Source organism: Gasterosteus aculeatus, chromosome 18, assembly GCF_964276395.1.
Source record: "Gasterosteus aculeatus chromosome 18, fGasAcu3.hap1.1, whole genome shotgun sequence".
Taxonomy (NCBI): Eukaryota; Metazoa; Chordata; class Actinopteri; order Perciformes; family Gasterosteidae; genus Gasterosteus; species Gasterosteus aculeatus.
Window position 1 is genome coordinate 6182951 of NC_135706.1, and position 25858 is coordinate 6208808.

General features: G+C 41.4%; 3 protein-coding genes and 1 non-coding gene across 5 annotated transcripts; 1 reads left to right on the forward strand and 3 right to left on the reverse strand.

Moving 5' to 3' along the window:
* The first annotated feature begins 244 nt into the window (after positions 1–244).
* ccdc25 (coiled-coil domain containing 25) lies at positions 245–4462 on the forward strand. Its single transcript, XM_040160721.2, has 9 exons — positions 245–497; positions 678–725; positions 895–934; positions 1045–1096; positions 1185–1260; positions 2312–2415; positions 2545–2747; positions 2904–2949; positions 3253–4462. The coding sequence occupies exons 1-9, from the start codon at positions 473–475 to the stop codon at positions 3280–3282; spliced, it is 624 nt and encodes a 207-aa protein (XP_040016655.1). The 5' UTR covers positions 245–472; the 3' UTR covers positions 3283–4462.
* Positions 4463–4634: 172 nt separating this feature from the next.
* On the reverse strand, positions 4635–4707 carry trnaa-agc (transfer RNA alanine (anticodon AGC)). The gene has a single exon. It is a non-coding gene; the product is annotated as a tRNA-Ala (tRNA).
* A 257-nt stretch (positions 4708–4964) lies between these two features.
* On the reverse strand, positions 4965–16051 carry tmem214 (transmembrane protein 214). Its single transcript, XM_040160050.2, has 17 exons — positions 15654–16051; positions 12785–12978; positions 12390–12540; positions 12100–12234; positions 11876–11958; positions 11650–11755; positions 11043–11124; positions 10656–10757; positions 9235–9376; positions 8694–8785; positions 8491–8539; positions 8216–8323; positions 7991–8108; positions 7784–7880; positions 7233–7401; positions 6957–7108; positions 4965–6203 (listed from the first exon to the last, which is right to left on the reverse strand). Exons 1-17 carry the CDS (start codon positions 15808–15810, stop codon positions 6077–6079), a joined length of 2064 nt encoding a protein of 687 aa, XP_040015984.1. The 5' UTR covers positions 15811–16051; the 3' UTR covers positions 4965–6076.
* Positions 16052–17079: 1028 nt separating this feature from the next.
* Positions 17080–25179, reverse strand: LOC120807736 (microtubule-associated protein RP/EB family member 3). 2 transcript variants are annotated; one of them, XM_078093033.1, is made up of 9 exons: positions 25012–25179; positions 23342–23428; positions 22648–22780; positions 22388–22533; positions 20932–21091; positions 20788–20829; positions 19052–19185; positions 18590–18733; positions 17080–18427 (listed from the first exon to the last, which is right to left on the reverse strand). In XM_078093033.1, the coding sequence occupies exons 3-9, from the start codon at positions 22766–22768 to the stop codon at positions 18359–18361; spliced, it is 816 nt and encodes a 271-aa protein (XP_077949159.1). In that variant the 5' UTR covers positions 22769–22780; positions 23342–23428; positions 25012–25179; the 3' UTR covers positions 17080–18358. The 2 variants fall into 2 exon arrangements, with proteins under 2 accessions (XP_077949159.1, XP_040015986.1); XM_040160052.2 differs by lacking the exon at positions 20788–20829 and having other exon boundaries at positions 25012–25151.
* Positions 25180–25858: the final 679 nt, after the last annotated feature.

The following is a 25858-nucleotide window of genomic DNA, read 5'->3' on the forward strand; positions in this document are numbered from 1 at the left end:
CGTCAAATACTTTCTTAGTCAAGTTGCGGAAATAAAAGAACAAATAGACTTCTGGTTCTTTACATAAAAATAAAAGATACTCGTTCATTAAATGACTATCACGCATGTAACAGTAATGCATGTGCAGTGAATGGTATTCATATACATAGTTTAGTTACAACACTTCATTTGTGAAAGAATTGTTTCGAGCAATTCCCTTTCAAATAAACGTTAAGGGAAAAGATGTTTGGAATATCAAGCTTTTGTTTTGTAAAACGTGAGTACTTCCTAGCTGGTGACGGCTAACGGCCGTCGCTTAGCACAGTAGCTAACAACTTCCCAGGTCAACTTATTCACGTGAAAAGTGACAACACCAACGAATAAGCGGAACGCAGCCAAACATTTGTTTCTTGTGTTTATAATTTGCCGCATTAGCTCTCAAACTATATACACTTAATATTTATATTTTAGTGGCGACTTTAATTCACCTAAAATGGTCTTTTACTTCACGAGTGCCGGTGAGTAACGTTAAGATACCGCATAGTTAGCAGCAGCATAAGCTAGCTTCTAGCCTGCTAAACCAATACTTTTTAGTATTTCCCATTTAATCTGGCTCTATATTTGTATGTATTTCGTGCCAGTTTGTATTGCTGCTTCATCCAGTAACTAACGTCAAACGGTGTGTTGTTTCCACTCAGTGGTGAACCCCCACCACACAATCTACATGGGAAAAGACAAATATGAAAGTAAGTTTGTCATTAACGTTAACTAAGAACGCACATACACACTTAACGTCGCACCATCTTTTTACACACTTGATGCTTTGTCTGTGCTTTCTGATTATTATTAAAAATTATATGTGGAATGCGCTATAAATAGAGCCACATCACCGGTAATGTGAGATTATTTTTGCAGATGAGGATCTGATAAAGTACGGATGGCCTGAAGACATCTGGTGAGACTGAAGTGCCATTGCTCAACAGATGGTTTATTGCATTAAATAGTTTGTAAGTAAAATTATGATTAATATCAATATTAATAAAACAAGTGAATCTCCTCATCCAGGTTTCATGTGGACAAACTGTCTTCAGCTCACGTTTATCTGAGACTGCCAAAGGTAAAGAGTCAACGCTGAACCTGAATGTTGAGTAAAGAAAATGAATGCAGTTAGCGCACAAAGGCTGATTGCTCTGCGTGTTTTCTAGGGTCGGACCATAGATGATATTCCCCCCGAGGTGCTGGTAGATTGTGCACAGCTGGTGAAAAACAACAGCATCCAAGGTAAATATCTGCCTCCTGCTAATGTTGTGTCTTGTGATGATAATAATTAATGATTGGCATCAGGTATAGGACTGCAACTAACGATTATTTTGATAATCGATTAAACGGACGATTATTTCTTTGATGAATCGGATAAAAAGACTGCATTAAAAAGCTTTAATTTCCAACCCTTTATTCTATTCACATTGCAAAAATACTTCTGAAAGTACAGGTTGCTCCTTGAACATAAACAGTTATAAGAAAAATACAAATCAGAAAATGTAACAGGATTTGTTTTAACGTCAGAACTTTCACCACAATCCATCAACACAGAGGAAAACCAATTGGTTATTTGTCATAAATGAAGTCTTTACAGTTGGTAAATACAAGGTTTTTTAAGATCAGGGCCCTGTTCCTCGTACGTGGTTCAACTAAGTCGATCAAATGTCCCATTATCCAGACATCCTACATTAGAAGGTGGAAGAGTCGATCACCGGAAAAAGAATTTTTAACAGTATAACGGCAAACAAACTTAAAGGAAGAGCGTCTTTTTTTCTCCGCTGACGAGCAGGAAATGATCATGAACGGGGAAGATGAATAGGGAGATGTTATGTGAATTTGAATCATTTATGTCGAATTAATTGAACGTATTATTATTTTAATTTTATTATGTGTGTGAATGTGTATGGGAGAATCGGTATATATCCATTGTTCATAATCAGACATTTAATCAATTGAAGCAGTGAAATGTGGAACATCGTACTTTCATCTGCAGGGACGTCACAAAAGCAGTGATTTTGATTTCCTCTTTTAATAATGATTACACAACAAATCAATAATAAAATCCATTGCCAATGCTTTTAAGAATCGAATTTGTTGTTGGAGCCCTAATCGGGTATCACCTACCAATGGGTTTCAGAAAGAGAACCTTTAATATATTGTATTAAACAAAACTGTTCTTCCTTAAATCTGTACGTTGACAACTACAATTAAAAAAAAATCTGTCTGTCAAAGCCTGTTTTGTTTTTTGATTTCTGTGCGTGTTAAATTATACTGTGTTGTGTGCTGTCAGGCTGTAAGATGAACAACATCAAAGTGGTTTACACACCTTGGGCCAACCTGAAAAAAACGGGAGACATGGACGTTGGACAGATCGGCTTCTTTCGACAGAAAGAGGTCAGTAGAGCTGTTCCCTGTGATAGAAGATGCTGATAAAGCTGCATGACATGTGTTTTTTCTTTGTGTATTCTACATCATGTGTGTGTCATCACCACTGACTTGGCAGTGTGTCACTCTGTTTCCCAGGTGAAGATTGTGGCAGTGGAGAAGAAGGTCAATGAGATCGTAAACCGCCTGGAGAAAACCAAAGATGAACGCTTCCCTGACCTGGCAGCCGAGAAAGAGTCGAGGGACCAAGAGGAGAGGAACGAGAAGAAAGCTCAGCTTCTAGACCTGAAGAAGCAAGAGAAGGAGGAACAGAAGAGGAAAAAAGAGATGGAGGAACTCAAGTAATTTCCATGTTCTTTTTCCTATGACATTTGCTCTATTAAAGTTATATTTAATAAAAGACAAACTCCCTTTGTATTGTAGAGTAGTGAAGTATTTACAGTAATGGTCAACTCATGCAATTTGTTAAATTCTTATTTATGTGTTTCTCTCTCCAGGAGCTACTCTTCACTGATGAAGAGTGAAAATATGACGACCAATGAGGTGAGGACAAATCTATGAAACTATTTTTTATCTAGAAAAAGACCGAAAGGAAAGGTCAGGGCTTCTGCTACATGATGTGTGAAATGATTTGGAATATCAGGGATACTCACAAATAACTACTTACTTAGTAACAGTCCAAATGAGGCAGAACAGTAACAATAGGTCGAGGTCAGGGACGAGCTTTAATTGAAAGAGTTGTGAGATTATTTCAGACACTTCACTCCGCTTCATCAAGCAGAGGAAGTATTTGATACCAGCCAAATTTTGTCCCACCACATTGGCCTCTCTTCCCTCTGTTTGCAGGACGGTAACGATTCAGACGACTTCATGTAAGAGGTGAACGCTAAGCAGACAGAACCGGCGCCATCACTCCAACCCGCCATCAGGATGCTTTAGCTTGCTGTAACTCTGCACTGACATTGAAATTAAAACTAAGAAAAAGACACGTGGAGCAGAACCAGAGTCAATGAGGGACAGCGCCATGGATTTATTCCACATGCTGATTGGTTAAGACACTCCTTGAACCAAGCTTCATGGCCTCTTCCTCAGTGGAGAAGAACCGCAGGAAGACCGGAGGGCTGAGCATCATTTTAGGGGGGGTGGCACTCAAATAGTAGAGCTGTGTTTTCACTGATGTTGATTTATGATAAAAAAAAATATGTATGGGTATTTTTACGACCCTACAATCCCGTTGTTGACTTTCTGTATGTGTTCATTTTGCTGCATATCAGATTTTATTCGATTCAGTTCAATGTATTAAACTGTTACTTATTGACATATTCTTTTGAACAGCACCAGTCGCAGCCTAATTTTCGTAAGTCGTATGCTTATTCTGTCATACCTGTTTTAACCCAAAAATATTGGCAAAGGTGGAATCAGTCAAGTTTGTAACCAGAAAGAAAAAATGAATCAAAGTGGTCGAATTATATATCATTTTTCATACCTCAGGACCACTGTGATAGTGACAGTGTAGTTCAAAGTTCATTAAACAGTTCTTTAGCTTTTCACAAAAAGCTAATTAAATCTGTAAATGTACCGTGAGCGAAAGCTGTTTTATCTTTTACATAAAAATGTTCAATACTGGATAAGATGTAATTGCAGCTGTCTGCATGCAGGGAAATACACATTATACAATTTTGACACAAACTTGCGGCATTATTCTTCCTCTCCTGTAGGTGGCAGCATCAACACATCCACCACAGACTGAGGATCTAAAGGTGTGCAATGCTGATGTGGTTACTGTCCATTCTAAGGCGTCGTTGTTTGACCGTTGTCTTTGTGGAGGACCCGCTGTCTGCTAAATGAGGAACTGTGCTCCTTTAATGCTGTTGGACTGCAAACTAGTTGTATTCGGAACAATGCTTAATCGTTTCACAATGTAATTTGTTTAACTTTAAATTGAATCATTCTTTCAGGTAATTTATTTCCATTTCCTCGCTCTCCAATGTTTAAAAGCTGAATCATACTACCCAGGTGACTGTTTCATGACAATAAATAAATCAACAATCCCAAAGGGCACCTACAAATGTAATTGCCAAATATACATAAGTAGGCGTACGTTTTTAATTGTCTATCTTATATTACGGATCTGAAAAAACCTTGTCGGGTAACAGGCGCGATAAAGTGAAACTGTAACTTAGAACTTAAATTCGTCATGAAGTCTCGAACTCCTAAAAGAAAACAGCTGGAGGATGCGGGCATCGATCCCGCTACCTCTCGCATGCTAAGCGAGCGCTCTACCATCTGAGCTAATCCCCCACTATATATTAAATATGGCAAAAGTGTAATATATACACTCTACTATACTATTTGCTTTAGGAGAAATAGTATTTGTGACACGGGGGTCACGTTGGACTGTTTTGTTGTAGTAAATGTGCAGCCAGAAGAAAAGCTTCGGGGCAGATCTCGCGGTTCTGCGTTACTGACACATTTGTTGTCAAGACTAAAAGCAAATAATTATTTTACTTTCAACGGACCCTATCTGTAGATAAGAAAAAAAACAGCGTACCCACGAATGTGGTTGAAGTCTTTATTAGAAATCATTTACATTACAAAGACAGACCTTAGTCATTGCCATATCCATCAATATATCCGGTGTATAAATAGGGATGGTGAATGAGCTGGTCGGAAATGTTTACCTTCCCCAGGTCTATTCTTCATTCTCTGGGGTACAGGAAGATGTTGAGACCAGCTAATAATCATCCCAGTATTTATCCAAAAACAGAATATCATCAGCCTTCAAGTATGAGAACACAATTGCCTTTTTGAGCTTAAGAGTTAAGCTATTGAAGGCAAATGAAAACCCCGAAGAAACAGCAGACAGAGCAGCAAAGACGAGAGGAGAAGGTGTACAGGACACAGAGACAAGGCAGCAGGCAGATTTATTCTTCTTCTGGATCTTTTCGAACAGATGCCAGCTTACTTTTGGGTCATGTGGTCAACCCTAAACTTTCTAATGGAGTCAAGCCACCAGCAGTTGTGACTCCTTTACTCACAATATGTTTCCTGTTGAATTGTGAGCTGCCCACTGCAAAGATTCTCCGGATTGACGAAGGTTTCACTGAGACACACAAACATTCTGCATCTGATCGCACTTCAAGGTGAGCTGGACCGCGTGTGAGAAACAAAAGGGGCCCTCGGACAAGGTCGTCACTGGCTTGGAAAAGTTTGGAATAGCTTTTGGTCTTTGGCCCTTCACTAAGTTTTCACATAATACTTTTTATGTTTATATATGTTTTAAATAAAAATGGTTTATAAATCATCTACAAACCTACATTTTCTATAAATTACGCACATCTGTTTAACCCAAGGGTTAAAGCAACAGCTGGAATTTGCAGTAGAAAACTCAGAAAGAGATAAAGACAGAACTTCTGCGACCAGCAATGGCAAAAAGATTGTTAGAAAAAAGAAAATTAAAAATAACCTTTTACAATACTAAACTGATTTTAAAAATGTAACCCAAATAAGAGTGAGGGAGAGTTTCTTGGTCTGCACCAACAGTCTCCAATCATGGCTTAAGAGTCAGCTCACTAAAAGGCAGCCTCCGACAAGGTCAGTGTGTGTGTGCGTCTGCGTGCAGATTCACATAACTGTGTTTATTGCGTGTGTTAATTAATCTGTGACGTCATCACGCCTGTGTGAGCAGATCCTGAGCCCACGTCTTAATGGCCGTCGTCGTGTGTTGGAGCAGCTGCCACGTTGTGTTGGTGAAGGACAAAGCGTGGCCTTGCAGACACGATACAGACACCTCACCACTGCAGGCGAGGACAGAAGAAGAAACAATTTTGAGAATTAGTTCATAAACTTGAATGGTTTAAAAAAAAAAAATTAAAAAAAAAAAAAAAAGTGAATGAGTCTTTCTTCAGGGATGTACTGAAATTGGTTGCTTCATCAAAACTTAAGAAATGTCTCGGCTAGTAAATAAATAAACAGGTTCATGCAGTTCATTTGGATATTTGATAGTACCACCAAGATCTGCACACATGGCACCGTGTTTATTGTGCTGTGAATTAAATCACGTGACTGTACCGTGATGAGGCATTTTAATGATTGTCAATATATAAAAAAAAATGTTTTAAATCCAATCAAATTGATATGGGCTCAACAGGTCAATGACGAAAAGACTCCGGACTATTGCATGCAGTTGGGAGTGCAGATGAATATATAGATATAAACAAAATACAAAAAATGAATAAATACGGCTTTCGAGAGCGAGCGATCGGAGCGTTTAAGTGTAGCGGTCGTGACAGTACGTCAATGTACAACAGTAGCGTTGTAGCGTAGTTTGCACACTAAGCGATGCCCGCACGGCTTAGCGAGCAGGAAGAAATCAGCTTTCACGGTCAACACAGCACGCGATGAGGCGTCTACTGCTGCAGCATAATGAGTCCACCATCGACACGGACTTGACATCCACATAAAAACGGTGTGAAAACGCGGTTCAACGTAGCTCACGTTTAGAAAAGGGGGGATAGAAAAGGTGAAAAAAGACTCATCCATGCACTGACTTGCAGGACTCCTGTAAGTTGGCCCACGCTCGTTGAAGCAGTTCAGATAAATACGCCAGCGCTGGCAAGATGTAGTTGTGGTGGAGAGAGAGGAGCAGCTCCTTCAAATACGCCAACACCTGGAATACACTGTCGGGAGTGTTGGTGTTCACCTGGGAAAAAAATACACAGAGTTAATGCACAAGTCCATCACATGTTATGCTTTAAATTTATCAACTTTGATTTGTGGGTGAAACACATTCAATGTTTGTGTTCAAAACTGGAAATGAGCCGTACCCATTCTATGGCCTGCGGCGTCTTTTCTTTAACCCAGAGAATAAACTGCGTGGTGTTTTCAGAGATGAAGATGGCTGCTGTTTTACTCTTTTCCAAACCTTGTTCCAGTAGGGGACCCAAAACCCGTGCACACTCTGAGTAATAATGAGGCGTGTTGGTCTCCAACCAGCTAAACGGGTACAAAAACACAAGAAAAAGCTGAAAAGTAGAATTATTCACCATACGTCAAGAGACTAGATTCCCTCAGCATTACATGCGCTTGTCCCCTTTGACACTTTGACTACTGCTTAAGACACAATTACATGAATTAAAGCCAAAAAAAAAACAACAGAGCATGAAAGCAGAACTTATGGCACAGCAGTCGAATTGGATTACAGTGGAGTATACAGTTGTACCTAACAAAGTGGTTACTGAGGGTTCTATACATGCCCCCAGAGCCGACTGCTCTGACATGAAGAGAACCTGAAACGTGCTTGAGATAAAGCTTCCGTTGGGCCTCTGGTCAGAACGTGTGTCTAGAAAACCCCACAGAGCGGTCGTTGAGGACGTACCTGAAGCCCTGTGTGGAGTACAGCTTTACTTTGCTCCAGGCCTGCTGAGAAACGTCTGTGACCCCAGAGCTGCGCAGATGAAGGGCCGTGGTGGAATCTGTCACACACACAGCGCACTTTGTAAAAAAAAAAAAATCTCAAAAACAAATAAAAAGAAGCCAATGAAAAACGGTCTCTTCTTTTTAAGTACACAGGACTCTGACGCACCTGCGAAGGAGCCGTGAGATCTGACGTCATGAGCAATGAAGCCGGCAACAAACACCAGCAGAACCATGAGCAGTTTGGACCACGGGAACCCGCGACCTCGCATCTTTACCTGCAGATTCTGGGAACGGAAGAGGAACTAGTGAGCGAAACAAAAACATGGACCTTTGTGTTGGACAACCCAAATGATTCAGTACGTTGGCGGTACGCGGTGGCCATGGGTCTCACCTGGCACAGGCTGTTGCATTCCTGAAGCTCCGGAGATTCCACAGCGTCTTTCATCTCATCGTTAGTCACTTTGAAAGACTGGACAGTTTCTTCAAGGTTTTTCCGCAGCTTCAGAAGGAACATAAAGCACGGCACTTAGAATGTGAGGCTTTAATAAAAAGGGATCTATTTCTTAATAAATCTGTCGGCCTCTCTGTGTAAACATGCACTCATATACTGTGTGGAGCCGAGTCGGGTTGAGGAACCAGAACCACCAGAGCTCCACGCCGTCGTACCTTGGGTGGGAGACTCTTCCACGACTTCAATAAATGGTTCAACAGCAGACTGGAGAAGAAAGCAGTGAGGAACAATTAGCTCCATCTCTCGGTATATAAAAATATATCAGCTTTCTTTACTGTTGCATTTTCCCTTGTTGGACATATGCGTTTGTCACAGAGCATCGCTGTTTCGTTCTAGACAGAAAAGGCACCAAACGCACCTGGACTGGGGTAAGTGTTTGGTGTAGAGCTGCCTCCACACTCCCAGACTCTGGACATCCACACACAGACACTCCGTCATACTGCTGAGCAGCTGCAGAAATGCAAGGAGAGAAAGAGTGTGATTCAACATAGCAAAAGCAGCTTAAGACAACATCCCTGTCATGCATACATCTTTTGGCTGAATTGAAAAAAATACTCATTTTGCCTAAGACAATGGTAAATTAGACATTGATTATGAAACATTAGTGCAAAATGGCAACTAAAGAAGACTGCTCTTCAATTCATGAGCCACACTAAAACATTTTAGTTGGGTTTTTCCCTCCAATGTTTTTTAAACTAAATCGGATTTAAGAAGCCATTCGTTTGTCAGCGACATTATTTGGCCTGTTAAGCTTAGTTCGTTTTCTTTGCCATATTGATTGTTTACAAACAATAATTAACAACAAACCTGTACGAGGGGTCACTTATCAAAATGAGTAATGCTGCTGCACTGCTAAACTACCATTAGACCGGTTTAAACTCTGTGTGTGTGTGTCCCACCTCTCTCTTCATTTCATCTGGACAGTGTGGCGTGGCTCTGGACAGAAACGATGGCAGGTATGTGTGTAACGTGCTCTCGGGTTTGGCTCCGAATGCCAGGGCCTTCAGTCGAGGATACAGACGCCTCAGCTGCTCCTGAAGACTGAACACAAACAAAAACGGTTTTGTATGTATTGTTATTGCATTGCTTTCTATGAAGCAGAGTTTAAAACACATATATGGAATCAAGAGCACTAGGCTGGTGTGTTCAAATAGGTATAGGCAAGTTTTTTTTACTACTGAGAACAGTGACAGCAATGTATTTTTTGAGTTATTTCTGAATGAGGATTTCCGCTGTATCCCTCATTTCTCGTATCCCTTAGAAATGGCAAATTAACAGGTGCCGTTTCTTACATTTTGTCCTACAACCCAAAACTGGCAAAAAAGTGGCATTCCCAATAATATTTATAAATGATTTTACAGTGCATATGCAAATCAACCACAGACACTTCCTGAACCCCTCTTGTCCTAAAGTTACCTCTTGCGATTGTTTGCATAAGCGTAGTTTGGGGTTAAAGGTTGTAATGGTAAAATATATTATAACATTGTTTTGTGCTAAAGCCGTGTCTCAAGTGTCCTGTATTTGACCCTGATGTGCAAAGCGCAGCATGATATAAAATGTTAGTTTGCAGCTGTGTCCTGAGAAGGGAGGAGGGTCGACTCGATTTCACAGACGCTTCAAAACAAAGTCAAGTCAGTCAAGTCATTTTATTTTGTATAGCCCAGAATCGCAAATTACAAATTTGCCTCAGAGGGCTTTACAGTCTGTACACATACGACATCCTCTGCCCCGAAACCCACCATCGGCACAGGAAAAACTCCCCAAAAAATGAAAAAACCCTTACAAGAGGGAAAAAAGGGAAGAACTTCTGTTCATGGCCTTGGTTCATATCTTATTCGGTACGAAAGTTCCGGATCCACGATTTACTTTATGTCAATTAATTATGATTTGCACCGGCCATCGTGTGTGTGTGTGTGCTACCCTCAGCTTCACCTGGGTTCTTATCTCAACCTGCTTTGCAGCTTTTCGTAACTGGCACGGAGAATGTCCTTCACATGTGTATAAAAACTTACTGCTCGGAGACGCCATTTTCACAGAGCACCGTGATACGTGCCCGTGTATTTGACCTCCTGCTTGCAAGCAATAAATTGACTTTTTGCAACTTTGATCATTCATCAAGACTCAAGTTTTATCAGACAAATCATTCTCTTCTACCGAGCTTTTATTGAAATATTCCACAACAAGGTGCAGACCTTATTCACAGCCAGCCAGCTCGAATCTACACCCACTTCTTCCTCCACTGTGTATTCATGCGGTGTACTGGGATTATCCACAGAGGACCTCAAGGAAAAGCCCAGAGTTCGCATGAGGTTACATTTACCTTGATGTCAGGGCGTTCTTTGGCATGAAAGCAAAATCTAATAAAGGAAAGAACTCTTTAGGGCCCATGATGCCAAATCCTTTTGTCAGGTTTGCATGAAGTCTGAGAAAAGAAGAACATGAACAGTCAAAGCGTAGTTTCATTTTGTCGGACAAGAAAAATAAAAAGCACTGCATCCTTCATATATATATATATATATATATATATATATATATATATATATATATATATATATATATAAATAATGCATTCTAACTACATGCAACATTAACACAAGATTTTCAACTACTATTTGGCATTTCAACCATCAATGACATGAATGTGTGTGAACATTAATGTCACACAAACTTTGTATTTTACAGTTGCATATTTCTCAGGAGGACTTACAGCAGAAGTCTCTCCAGGTAGGCGATGGCATATGAAGACAAGGCCTTCAATCCCAGCACAGGAAGCATGATACCCAGCCACACTGAAACACAGATAAAAGGTTGTCATCCGTATGACAGGAGCTTTAAGTTCAACAGTCACTGTTTTAAGCTTTCAAAAGAAAATCCCAGAGAAACTGCAGAAGCAAAACATGTTTTTTATTCTGGTATAGTTAGCAAGTCAACCGACAAAGATACTTCACGGTTTTATTATGAGTCTGTCAAGAACTAAGAATGTTTTCATTTGGCTCTTGTGACATTCACTGTTGCAATTTTCTAGTTATCCGTTTGTCACACTTCTAGATTAGATATTGCACTACAAATTGTGCAGTATTAAGTTAAGCTCTTGCCAAATCAAAATCAAAATCGAAATTGAAGTGAACGGAATGTGTTGCTGCTCCCCTTTGCACGGTTGCCTCAGTGTCCCCTGACCCAGAACCAGTGTCAGTCAGCACATTTTGTTGGGAAACGGGGAGAAAGGGGAGACAGAGTGGGGCTAATACGGTGTAGAGGATGGTAGAAAAAGAAGAAACAGTATACATGTTTAAAGTAATGCGTCATGTGACTACCTCTCAGTCCCTGGCTGAGGTCATAAAATCCAGCTTGGCCAAGAGCCCACATGATGGTCAAACACTTCATAGGACGATTCTGAACTGATCGCAGCAACTCCAAATACTAGAGCAGACAAACAGAAGGAGGGGTATTAAGACAATGGTTACTGCAAAAGACAAATCCCTGGTAGGTTTGGAGCATACAAGGGCAACGATCTGCAGGACTCAAGGACAACACACTCACTTCTGGCAGGTTCTGGGTGGCTATCCTGGGTTTGTCCTGTAGGATTGCCTGGATGCAAACTCTGTAGCCATGCAGAGGTTCTCCTGGGGACGGTGAGAAAGAGGGATTTAGTGTCTGTCCTTCAAATAAAAAAATAAAATAAAAAAAACATTTCATCTGCATTTCTTCAGACCGAAAAGGTCGCGGCTTGAGGAGCATCTTAAAATACCGTGCACCATATTTACCCGTCTGCCTGTCCATCTCCCGCAGCATTGTATAAACACAGTGGTCGAAGAAGTCTGGCAGAATATCACTGCAGCGCCCGATGAGGCCTTTGATCACTCCCTTCAGCTCCTTTCCTGACAGGCAGTATGGGTAGTCTGGCGGAAATAAAATAGGCACATGAAAATAAATCCATGCCGTGCAGAAACGTTTGATCCCAGAGATTACGTCCGCAAAAATCCCTCCTTGTGCCATGTTAAATGTGCATATTTCTGGGGATATAAAATTAAAACAAAGTGCGACTCGGACCCACCGTGAGCGTAGCTGCTGAGTGTGGGCTCCGTCTCCGGCGCAGTCAGATTGAGGTTGAGGTATCCCGCCAGGTCTTTGACCCACACCGATGGGTTTTCTGGGAACAGGGTCTGACTGCGAGCCAGCTGCTGTTTCAGGTCGCCGACATCCAACTGGAGAACGAGACAGAAGGAGGACGTACGCTCAGAAACAACACGTCCTTTATGTGGAGCGGACAGTGCGGTTTCAACTTGTGATATTTTGTTTGGAAGACACCACAATGCAGCATTGTTTTGTGCTTGAATAACTAGATTTAAAACAATTCAAGGTTTTTCAAAACCTCTTGCATTCATTTCTCTTTAAGCTTTTTCTCATAAACAAACATCAGCATCAAAAAAACAAAAAGGCAACACTCACACTTTTGAAGGCATCCTCAAGGGTCTTGTGAACCGGGGAGGGGGCCGCGCTGCTGGAGTGCGGCTTCTTCGGCGGTTTACTCGTCGAGGGCTTCTTGTTCTCGGACTCGGCCGGCGGTGGAACCTGCTCCTTGTTCTGTTTCTTCGCCATCTTCTCAAAGCCGTCGTACAGAGTTGCGGACATCACGATGGGTGCTGAACAGAAACAAGGCAGCGGTGGGTTAGAACACGCGTGTGCAGATAACAGCGCCTACACAGTATCTTTCTTTTCAAACTCCTTGGTCTCCAACAACGCGAGTGTTCTGCAAAAGCTAATCCATGAAACCGCAGCAATCTCCTCCCCCCCTCAGCGTTTCCTCCCTCCCAATATGACTTGCATAATCGGCTGTTATTATCAGACACAACTTTAATGCAACACTCGCCACACAGCCAAGAGAGTTAAGCACCGACAGCATTGCAAGTATCATCCCGAGATGCGTGCTGAGACACAATCTGTAATGTTGTGACCAATTAAACTTAAACATATTAACGCACAAACAGCTTTTAGTTTTGAGAGTTAATAAACGTTGTATACTGAGCTTGCCCATTTCCTGATACCAAATAATCCAGTTTAAGTATCCAGTAGTCCCCAGAACCTTTAGAACTGTATTCCCCGTATTTAAAGCATACGGTACGACCCGCCCACAAGCGTCAGTCTTTGTTGACAGGGGTCACCAGCTGTTCACTGACCATACACATATGTGCAGACCAGCCTCAATCTATATCTGCAACATGAGGCAGTGACTCGTTTCATCACACGAAGGATTCGGTTCCCCATTCAAACGTTGCTCAATCCAGATTTTTCTTCAGCTCCCTGAATTTAGTTTCCTTCTCTGTGAAGGTGTCGGCGTCACAAAATTAGAAAAACACTGAGGAATTAGTTGATCTGATGGGGTGTTTGTGTCTATAAATACTAAAACAAATATCCAGGTGTCAGAAAGTCAGCAGTTTCCAGCAGCAGCTCCTAACATGAGTGTAACAGGGCACCAACAAGTGAGGCCACTTAACTGGAGACGGCTTTAAACTCATGAGCTCTGACACAAGTTCACAACGAACGGATCAGCACTCTTTGATGACAGGACGTGGTACAAACCAAAAGTTGAACATTCATTTTGTCCTTTAAACATTTAGCTTCCCTGCCGATTATCCGTTCACCATACAGACAGACAGACAGACAGACAGACAGACACACAGACAGCGACCATCCGTAACAGACAGCAAACCGTTTTCAGTCTGCCAACAAAGTACAGCGAGGCGTGTGTTGCCCATCTAAATCACATTCCCTTCTTTGTGTATCCATTCACAGCCAACTCTTATCTGACCTTATTTAGACACGAGTCAATTTTGTCGTAAAAGATTATGCTGGGGTTTATATAATGCCAATTGAAATATCAACTACAGAGACCATCAAAAAATAAAAATGTAGCTGGAAGCAACGGGACTGTTTTACAAAGCTTTTACGCCGATATCAGCAGATATTTTTTTATTTTCCTTGCGATTCAGTATACAGGGAAGACGAGTAAAACCAGCAGTTATATTTATAAGACCTTTCTTTGAATGCATTTTCTTGTGAAAATACATTGTAGCAGTTATTTTGGGGAAAAACTTTTTACATAGCCTGAGAAGTGACCCACGGTCACTGTGATCTGACAGACTTTGCACTGCTGATTCGCTGATAAAACCACTGCATAAACAAAACGCAGTGCATGGTGAGATCTGAAGCTGCTGTTGAGTTGTTGATTATGGTGAATATTGAAAAACAAACGTTCCATTAAATGTTTGTAATCATAATCTTAGGCTCAATCAGGAATCATCAGACAGCAAATGTAAAAATGAATAAGGCTACTTTGCTGCTTTGTTTTCAAAGAAGATTACCCAGCTGGGACAAACATGTGTTTACCAGCCCTTCTTAAAACACAAATTCTTCCCACCCTCTGAGCACTGGGTCAAGTTTATCTACCCGGCCCCAGGTTTGCAGTCAGATAATTGATCAAACACAAAATGTACACATTGATTTACAACATGTAAGCACAAAACTGATTAAACGCAATCCGGCATCTAAAGCAGGCAATAATCCACAAAACGTCTTCGAGGTAAGCCTCACACACATCATCAGCTGCTGATGTCCTTTGTGTGTAGTGGTAAATTGGCTCAAACCGATCGACACACATTAAGCACTTTAACAAGTTGGTAATCCAGACTAGATCCTTTCTCTGGATTACAGCGCAGTATTTCCCTAACGTTATATTCCAATACATTCGTATATTGTCCACTCTTAATTGTTCTTTAAAACGGATATGGATATTATATTTGTATTGTGCTCAACAAGAACATCAGCAATGCTCTTAAACGTAAACGCAAAAAGAGAGCGAGCAGCTGCTAGCATCGGCTCCTCGGGGATGACGTTGCCCGTGTTGACACGCCGCCGGAGGAAAAAAGATGCCCGGAAGCTAACGTGACCACAAGCTAGCGAGTTGTGATTACGGTCTAGAAAAAGGTCACTCAGCGTTAATCCTCGACTTAATGTGTCGGCAGAGAGCCCCAAAAGCGAGTCATCCGCTAGAAATGGCACAGCGCCCGACGGGACAGCCAGTAGGAACATCGAAGGGACGTTACGTTGACGTTAGCGTTGCTACGCTATGCTATGCTATGCTACGCTACGCTACGCTACAGATGCTAGCGTGTCAAATCAGTTGACAGCTGACTAGACCGCGAGAAGAACGGAGAGTGGCTTCCATTGTTTAAAGTAAGTTACCGCCGTCGCAGTGGCGGTCCGGGACGTTCGGGTTTAAATGAGTGGCCGTGGTTTGTAAGGGGCCATGTTCACTCACCTCTGGACCCCTGGTTGGATTCGCCCAGCGCTTTCCTCCCCCCGCCGCCGGGCTTCTTATCCGACGTGTTCTTGCCTCCTCCTGAGCCGCCGCCGCTGCTGTTCTTCTTCCCTTTCTTCACCACCTCCCATTTGCCGCCCGCGTTATTGGAAGCCATATTGTCCGGTACCGATTGAGACAAACGTCGTTGAGCGCGGTGACTTCCTGCCTGCGAGAGCGAAAGAGGTCGACTCGACTCAACGGGCGTGCGCGCTAAAGCGTCCGCCTGCCACGTCGCTTTGTCAGCGTGACGTCACAGTGACGCGTCTGCATCGTGAACTTTCAAGCTCATACACGTCTGCTGCTTTTTAGGATATTTGACAAAAACGGCTTTAAACACCCACAGTGATGGAAGAAGTGTTCTGATTCGTTACTTCGTTTAAAGTGGACTTCCAATGCCACACGTTGACAACGTGTCAGTACAAGTAAACCCTTTGGCCATGTAGGTGGTAGTTTCAAATTCACTTATAGAAAAATGATTCCCTGTCAAGCGGGTGTTTTTGCATTCATATATGTTGTATTTATTTAAATTAAATGAATGTCCACATTATTGCATGAATTATTTAAATTCATTATTAGAATATATATCATATTCAAATGGTCTATGCTACATAATTACTACTATACTGCTTTTGTACTTGAGCTACTTGTTCAATGTAGGACTTTTATTTCTTAGTTCTTCTGCCTATTGGTGAAATCACAAATCAGGATCATTTATTGCCAAAGTATGTTAGACAAACGAATTATTTTAAGGCACTTTAGGAATATCTTTATGAATACTTTTAAAGTAACATAAATCAACCTATTCCTGTTTCTGGCTTCAATACTTGCTGTTTTTTCCAGTCTTCTATTATAACAAGATGAGTACTTTAAAGCCCTATGCCACATGAATGGATGTTATTCACATATTTTGAATTGGAAACTAAAGCAGAGCGGTTCTGTCATGGACAACAGTCCTGATCTTTGAGGTGTGTAAATGCTGAGAAATGGATATACTAAAACTACTATATAACTGGGCTGTTTTTATTCTCAAAAATAAATATCTTTTAAAATGAGAAGGACGCAGCCCAAAATATTGTTCATATCACGGCACATTGCTTTTTATGAACCAAAGACTGCAAATAATATTCATATTTTAGCAACAGCAGTGAAAAACATGTAAACTTTTTGGACAAATGTAAAAAGATGTTCAGCTTATTTTAAAGTCTTGATATTAAGTGTATGATGTGAATATGAAAAACAAACATCCGTCCTGCTAGGTCAATATGTTAATCTGGTTGTATGTGGCAATACATTGTTGTTGTTTTGCGTGCTTGTGATGCATTTTAGTCACTAGATATAACACCGCTCGCGATGCATGAGACACACAGAACACACCAAAATAACGTTTTGTTTGTTTGTTTTCTGGAGCATCAGAGCTTTATTTCATTCCAGCAGCACCTGTAAACTATGTAAGTTCATCACATGGCTGCCATAGCAACAAATGGCGAGAGAGCTGGTTCATCTACTGGCTGTCACTCACAAAAACCCACACCAAGTGTTCCTGCACGGCAAACGCTTTGCAACAATGCTGAATTAAATACGGGAATCAGAAGAATAATTAACAGTCAAACATTAGTATTTAGTAGTGTCTGTTCGTAGTCTTACTTTATTATGATTGTTTTGTTTTACAGTTTAAAGGCTGACTTTTGTCAGAGGAACAACCCTTAACCCGATGCCTCTACCTCGGCCATTGAGGAATTTAATGCCAATAAAAAAACAAACCTCTTTAAAACAGATCTAAAAATATAAAATAAAAATCTTCCTGTATCTTTACTCCATGTTAGCATTTGGGATCATTTCCGTCTGTTTTGCTACATTTAGTGCAACACCTTCAAAATCGATGAATAAATAAAAACATAAATAAACCAGGCTGCCTCATTAACAAGCTGTGGAAAGGGTCATAAGCAGACCCTCTCAGGTGGGACACACTATGATGAACAAATGCAGACTCTTGATGATGATGATTTCTCTATGGACGTGAGCAGTTCAAAGTCTGTGATATGTGCGGCATCTAAATGTACGTCTGTGTGTGTGTCCCCATATTCAATATGTTCAAAATAAATGTGCAAGCCTCCCTCCGTAGAGCCTTTAACACCTCCTTAAACAGATCACATTGTGTGGATAACATTGTGGTTTCATATATAAACTCTGCAGAGCACCTTGACGCATGTGTGTGTGTGTGTGTGTGTGTGTGTGTGTATGTATGTATATATATATGATCACCAATTAAAGTGCAAGGTGAGAAAAAGTGCCCTGCCTCTTAAGACAGACGGATCGATGGGACAGGATGTCAGCGCTGGATCCCTGTAATCTCATTGCTTTTAACCCGAGACCTTTCTAGCGACCCGCCGCAGCTGTCCCCTCTGGTAACAGTTAGAATAAAGTCGAGTGAGCCGAGCCTTGCTGCCGGGCTCTCGTCCACACAGGGCTGGGTGAAGGGTCCTTCGATTGGTATAATTTGTGAAGCGAGGTCGTGCAACAGAGTCGTCATGGATACGGACAGCAAGATGGGAAGAGTAAGGGCAGATTGTAAAAAAATTGAAAGTAAAAATAGGACACAAAGACATACCTAAAAGTGAGTTAAAAAATTAGAGTAGGGTCGAGGATGATGAAGGGGGGACAATTCAGAACTCCTCCTGGTCCCCCTGTGCCGCTTCCTCTATTTCTTCATCGTCAGGTGGTGCAAATCCATCCTGCAGAAAAAGGCTCCGGTCAGTTAACCTCATTAGATTGATACATCTGCACAGACTGATACATTTGATCTGTGCTAATATATTTAGGTATACTTTGTAAAAATATAACATCCTCCGCACCAATGCACGTGCTCTCTGTGTGTATGATATCAAGGCATTCACCTCTGTAGCGTAGAGTACATCCAAGATTTTGTTGAGGATCGGGTTGTCTTTGTCCTGGCACAACAGCTCAATGTCTCTCAGCTTTCCAAAGTAGAAGTCCCTCTCCTTCTCCAGTCCATCTAGATTCAGCTTTAAGTCCAGCAGCTATGAGCAGAGGGAGGTCGGTTAAACAGCTTGGGAGTATGAGATGAACATAAAACAAAAAACTGTACAAGGTAATATAGAATGAATAACCGTGACCACTAATCCAAACTACACGTCGACATTTTTCAGTTCCGACAAACGAAGGAATATTAAAAGGGCATGTTACAATGTTACCAACACGTTCGTGCTAGTAGTGAGAAACTCAATGAACATGCTAGGGTGTAATCAACATGCAACGAATGAGATATCTGCGCTGCTGCCTCGATGCTGTAAAATATTCTTTTTGGTAAATGGCTGAGGAGATAAAACATTCATTACCTGCTGGTTGAGCTCTATGAGCTCAACGTCTCCGTTACGGGTCACGTGAGATGTCTTGCGGACCGGTGCTAGGTTTATCTGCCTCGGGGGGGGGCAAACACTCTTTGGTGCTGTGGGAGATGTTCTCATGGGGCCTAGAAGAAGAAAAACACAAACGTTAGCTTCACTTGTCAGGGCGTCGAGATCGGGCCGTTTGCACTCATTTTGTAATACTTGCATTATGAGGGAACAATTTCCACCCAAAAGCTCTTTTATGCTTTTGCTCCATCTTATTTGGAGCAAAACCATTGTAGTAGGCACACAGCAAAGTAGACACACAGCAAAAAGACGCTTTGGTGATGATTGGGAAAAAGTATTAAGGGGCGCTGAGCTGCTGTAAAGGGCCCAGGAAGCAGTGTGAAAATGACAAATATATAAATGTATGTGCTGATTTTGACGGGACAATGTCCCTGACATTGAAAATGATATGCTTGATATTAGGGCTGCAACAAAGAATCGATGAAATCGATCAAATAAGATTAAAAGCAAATGTCATTATCGATTGTTTGTGTCGCGCGATAAATGACGTCACTCAACGAGTCGCAGAGACACCGCTGTGTAAAAGACGACACGTGCGTGACACGTGTGAGCCCTGAAAGTGTGTCAATGGCATTGTGGGTAATCACCTGTTTATCTGTTTTGTGTTATTGACGGGAAATACGAGCCAATAGATTGTGGTGTTATTTTTCAATGGTCACGTGTTGACGAATGGAATTGTCATAAACGTGTTGACTAATAGAATTCTCCTAAATGCGTGTACAACGTAAACGATTTGGGGATTGGTTATTTCATTAAACGTATTTGGCTTTGACCCAGCCTCCTAGCTGGCCGGCCGGCCGCCGTCCCGCCCTTCACCTTGCCAGTCAGCTAGGCCGGACGAGCCAGCAAGCTGGCTGGCCGGCGTGTTTGATACATCTATAGTTTTGCAATGAATCCTTCTAGGATGTTTGCTAAAATTAATTGGATAGCCATACCGACAAAATGTTCCACCAGTCGCCACAGTCTCAGTTAAGTCTCTTTCTCATGTCTCACACACGGTCTGACACACTGTACAGTGTTGGCTCTTCGTAAAGTTCTGTTGGTTTATTTGTCGCTTAATAAACTTCTGAATGTTTATTTTGTTATACATTTTACTGCTTCAATTGATCAAATGTCTGATTATGAACAATGTATATATACTGATTCTCCCATACGCATTCACGACCATAATAAAACTCCTAGTTCTATATGGTCATCAACACATACATATATGCATAAGCTGATACAATACATATATCCTATTCATTGGTATTAATTTGATTTTATGGGCTTGTTTTCATCTACATATTCTGAAAGAGTTGAGATCATTATTCTCATTGGGTGATGATGCGTTCCATGAAGTCTCCTGCAAGCAAGCACATTTATAGAAATGTAATCTGATTGATTAGTGATGAGGCACTTAAAATGAGCCTATACATACATATAACACTCATGCATAATCGAAGAAATAATCGACCAATTAATCGATTATCAAAATAATCGTTAGTTGCAGCCCTACTTGATTTGTAGCTGCGTACTACTACAGATATCTTGTTGTAGGCCTTAATACAGCCCAGAAAAAAACAAATCCATACATCATGTAATTCCGGTTGAATCGAGGTAAGACACACTGCAAACATCGAGAAGCACGCACACACGCTCTGTGATTGGGATGTTACCTGATCGTGAGGGTGTTTTAGGTTTGTGGCGAATGGGTTCATCTGTGTTAGAGGTGGTGATGTTTGCATGACAGCAATAGAAGGAAGCATTTGGGTTCACAAACAGCTGATAGTGACAGGTGTGTGTGTGTGTGCTTAGTGTACCTGGGTGTGGTGGAGGCGGCGTCCCCTCATTGCCCTGCCTTGAGCTTAAAGGATCGTATTCTTTCCCGTCATAGTTGGCATCAAAAAACTTCTTAAACCACTGAAGGAACTCAAAGTTGTCCTGAAACTTCCCTTTTACCAGCCTCTCCACGGAGATGATCTGAGATGGGGAGAGAGAGAGTTATTTAAACAGCAGAGATAGGGATATCAAAGCCATGCCAATCCTTGCCGTGCCAGGCTAAACACTGCGATGGACAGTTGGCTACCAAAAGGTCATGAAATGAAACTAAAAGTGCTCTCGGCAGAGAGCAGATGTGTGCATGTGCATGTCCCCCTTCCCTCTAAAAAAAGTTGGCTCACACTTAATTTTTCCTCCAGTTGATATGACGGCACAAATGTAAAAACAGTGGGATTTATTCATAATTACTCTACAGATTCTAATCTGTTAATCTTATTTCAAATCTGACATACATAGAAAAGCTTGTACCACTTTTTAGCTTTTCTATGTGAGCGGCTATTTGTGTCCTGACTGATGAGAGTATGGATCTGCTTCAGCCCGTGGGTCGCCCTAAAGCGCACAAAACCCAAGCCAAAACAAACTTCCAACAGGAACATCCTGTACTCATCAAGAAAAAATATATATCAATGCTTGAGACCACCGTACGCACTGCTAGGCTAAGCTAGCTGTTAGGCTTCAGAGGACCACGACTGGGTCCCTAAAAGACAGCGGTATGGAAAACGTCCTGGTTAAATGTGGGGAGTTTGTTGGCACTTCAAAACACAGCGTCAAATGATGAAGAGTTGAGAGCAAAGTGCACAAGGACAGCAGGAGGAGTGGCTAGTTCAACATGTTCCACCCGGTGGAATTCTGCCTTGGAGGTAAAAAAAAAAATACAATTGTGTCAACAGTGTCTAAAAAAACTTTTTAAAGTCATTACTTACTTTATACAATTTAGTCTTTAGAGGAAAAACAAACTTAATTTAATTGTGATTAATGAATTTCAAAATGTGCGAAAAAATTTTATTTTTAAAAATGGTAAATTTGTTATGCAAATCATCCCAAACTTGCACACAACGGTGCTAATGTACGTTTCTTTCATCGAAGCTACAATCTAAGAAAAATAAGGAGACACCGAATCGCTAACCCAGACGGCGTGATATCCGTATCATTTCTCTCAGACAACCCTAAAGCTAAATAACCACCAGGCATCACAAGCATATGAATCATAAATGCCCCTGACGTTTTGAACAAAATAATTAAATGAATCACTTTTCTTTTAGTGAGATACTTACAATGGCCATTGTATGTGTATCACAAGCAACTTTACGCCTTCTGCGCAGGTTTTGGAGGTTAGCAGCGCTTTAAGCCTGGAATCTCCTTGTTTTATCTAGTTAGTGACGGGGTTCTAATCGGATCTAGTCTTAAAGCATGTTAATCAGTGTGTCGTGTTCTCACCTTGTCCACCTTCATTCTCTTGAAAGAACCTTGCAAGACCTTGAAATTGTTGATGTATTCATGTTCCAGTTTAGCATTAAACTTAACCTTCTTCATTAATATACACCCTGGAAACAGCATGTCCATAAGCTGACAGTAGGCAGAACCTGGGGGAGGGAAGGGGGAGGTGCAGATGGATGAGGAGTTTTACTTGATGCATTTTGAATTGAGTTAAAATGCCGCATTAAAAAAGAAAAAAACAAAAAAAGGTGTGAGTTTACCTGAACAGAGCTGCTCGATCTTCGTGTGTGTGAGCTGCAGGGAGTCATTGACCCATGCCAACATGTCATGGCGACTGAGGTTCTCTACAGTCATAGAGGTGGAGTAAACATTCACCGCCATCCTCCTGATCCACTGAGACACACACAGATCACACAAACACACACATGTGATCATCATTTCCTGTCTTTCCGCGAATTTGTGCAGCCTTTACTTCTCCATCTTCAAGCTTTGCTTTGCACCTTTTGTATTTGTTTACGTTGCAAGTGAAGAGAGGCCAGTCGGCTGAGCGGCCTAAAGGGGTTAAGTTTAGGTTGCAGTCACCCATGGAGCCAAGGGTTTTTACTCCGAGTCAGTAATGTATCATTACTAAAGCAGTGGTAAAATACGACAGCAGACTTTTTACAAAGTCAACCTGGGATTGCCATAAATCGATTTTAAATAATGGAAATATACTCAATAAAATAATTTAAAAAAACAAGGTCCACTGACAAAGTCACAGTATTTAATTCCATTTTATTTTCGTAGGACTTTAGTATGGTCTGATTTATTTGCCTTATAAGTACCCCTAGAAATAAAAGTTTATGATCATCATTATGATTAGGTGTCCTATCAAGCAATTTGCAATATTTGCTTGCTCCACTGCTTCATGGCCAGGTAAGACAAAGATTAAATAAAAAAATAGACACTACTCACCTAAGCTTTGTGTGTTTGGTGCGAACTGTTCAAATCTGTTTGTGATGGACCACGCAGCAGAAACACCCGGAGACTTAAACTCGTAACCTGTGAGACAGCAATGATGGCAAACCATTCAGAAAGCACAATGGAAACAATCACACTCCAAAGTTATCGATTGAACTGGCAATTCTAGACATCTGAAGCTTGTCATCTTTAAACGCAACAAGCTCTATACATCTGTGTCAGTGGGTCAGAACCAGTTTGGTGTTTTGCACACGAGCTCCCCCACATGGTCACCACGAGCAAAAACACCCCCGAAAAACGTGCAGCCATTCACCCACCAGTCATTCACTCACTAATCTCTGCTTCAGCTAATCCGTTTAGCCCAGGTTGAAAAATGTGCTGCACGAACGCAGCTGAGATCACCAGCGAGAGGATCCAACATGCCCAAAAACAACAACAGAGCTACGACCGATCACCGCTTTGAGACAAGGAACGTTCCACCATTAACAAAAGCGTTTCTTGCGAACTGACAGCATTTAAACAGTGTCGACCAGACAAATGCTGCTGTTTTGGCTGTAAACTTTCCCCAGATCTGAAACACAGCACACTAGATATATGTTTGGTTTTTGTTGCATTTCACCCTTTATTATAGTTCAAGTTTAGAATAATAATAATGATTTCTGAAAGCTTTTTCTTTCCTCCTGTTCTCCCTACCAAATTAAGATACTGAAACCAAGTGGGCAATTCGTTAACTGTTAATTCTGGCTTGAAATTGTCAGGGAATTGTTTCTTTTCTTTCATATGTGACAGTTTGCGTTGGTCTGATTGTGCGGTTCTTAAGTGTGCTTATTATATTGTATCCAACTGACAGAAAGGTCTTAGGTTTTAGTTTTTTTCTTTGTTTTTGTGATAAAAGATGACACAGCATTTAAGAAACATAATACACCTATTAGCACCATTCTGCTTCTACTACACCTCTAACAGATTACAAAATTGTTAAATAAATAAGGGGAATGATTTATACAGTCGCATAGAACAAGTCAAAGGACATCATGGGATAAAATAAATATCACGTTCCAGAAAATAAGCAGTTAGAGGATTTACACAGTAATTGGGTACATTATATTTCATTTTTCATCTCTCCGCGGATAGACTGTATAATCAGGCGATACCATTAGTCCCGGGCTCAACAAAAGTGCGTCATTGACCACGTTAAGCCTCCGGCGTTCTGTCACGAACCCTACGAATCGCGACGTGGGTCCGATCGGTGCCGCCGGTCCGTGTTTCTGGCCGTTGACGGTGCGGCCGCGCTAAGTGCGACAGTCCCCGCGCGCCTCCGTGTCCCTCCCCCGCTAGCTGCGAGCTAACACCGCTAACGCCTGGTGCTAGTGGACGGTTGCGTTTTAATTTAAAGAGTGCCCACCTAATTTACCGCAGTGGGTGTAAGCGAACTACGAACACGCCCGAGTGTACCGAAGAGGAGACTTTGGTCTTCCAGCCCGACGTTACGCCTCTCTGGAGGCCTTTTTCGATGAGGCACACGCACATTGTGAATGACTGAATAACTCTCCGCTACGGGACGACGCGACCATTCAAGTGAGACGTAAATGAAACAAGCCGTTAAATGGACTGTTTTCATTCGTGAGGACGCTTATTTTAAGTTAAGTTGAGTTGGTGTTACTCACTGAAGTGCGACAGCGTCCCGTTGTGTGCGCGATGATGGGCTTTGCTGTTGCTGTTGCTGTGAGCCGACCGTTTCCTCAGCAAAGTTACGCGAGACCGCGCTCCCTTCCAAAGCCGTGAGTGCGCATGCGCAGAGCAGCTGCGACTGGGGCTCCGCGCACCACCATGATGGAGCAAATACACGTCAGCGCCCATGTGTGATGATTAACCTGAGCAAGTGTTCACGTCCTCTGATTACCAAAGTGTAACAACCATACCAGCAGCAAAAGTCCTGTTCTCAGAGGGCTACTTAAGTAAGACTACAAAAGTACTATTGTCACCTGTCGTACTTCTTATACCTCTACGTTAATTTAATAGCTACGCAGATTGAAATTGAATAAAAACACATTATCACTTACAAAATGCAATACATTTAACTAAGCAGTTCAAATGATTTGACCAATAATATGCAATATATAACAATTTAACTATTCTGCATTCTGCTAGATCTACTTTTATACGTTAAGTACACTTCGATACCAACTTATGTAATTTTACTTAAGATAAATATTGAAGGTAAAACTCTAACTTGTTATTTCTACTTATTCCAGTAGTAGTTTTACCATTGTGGGACTAATAAAGGACTATCTTATCTTATCTTACATTTTCCTTTACAGCTTTGCATGAAGTAAAAATAGTCATTGTGCATGATGACTCCTTTCAAAGCGTTGTAGAATACATGATATTATCCCATTAGGGTCCCATAGCTATTTCTTCATTATTATCATTATTTTTTCTCATTATCATGATAGTGATTGTGATTATGTTTTTGGAATCATTTCCCTACGTTAAGAACGATTTCCGCTGTTT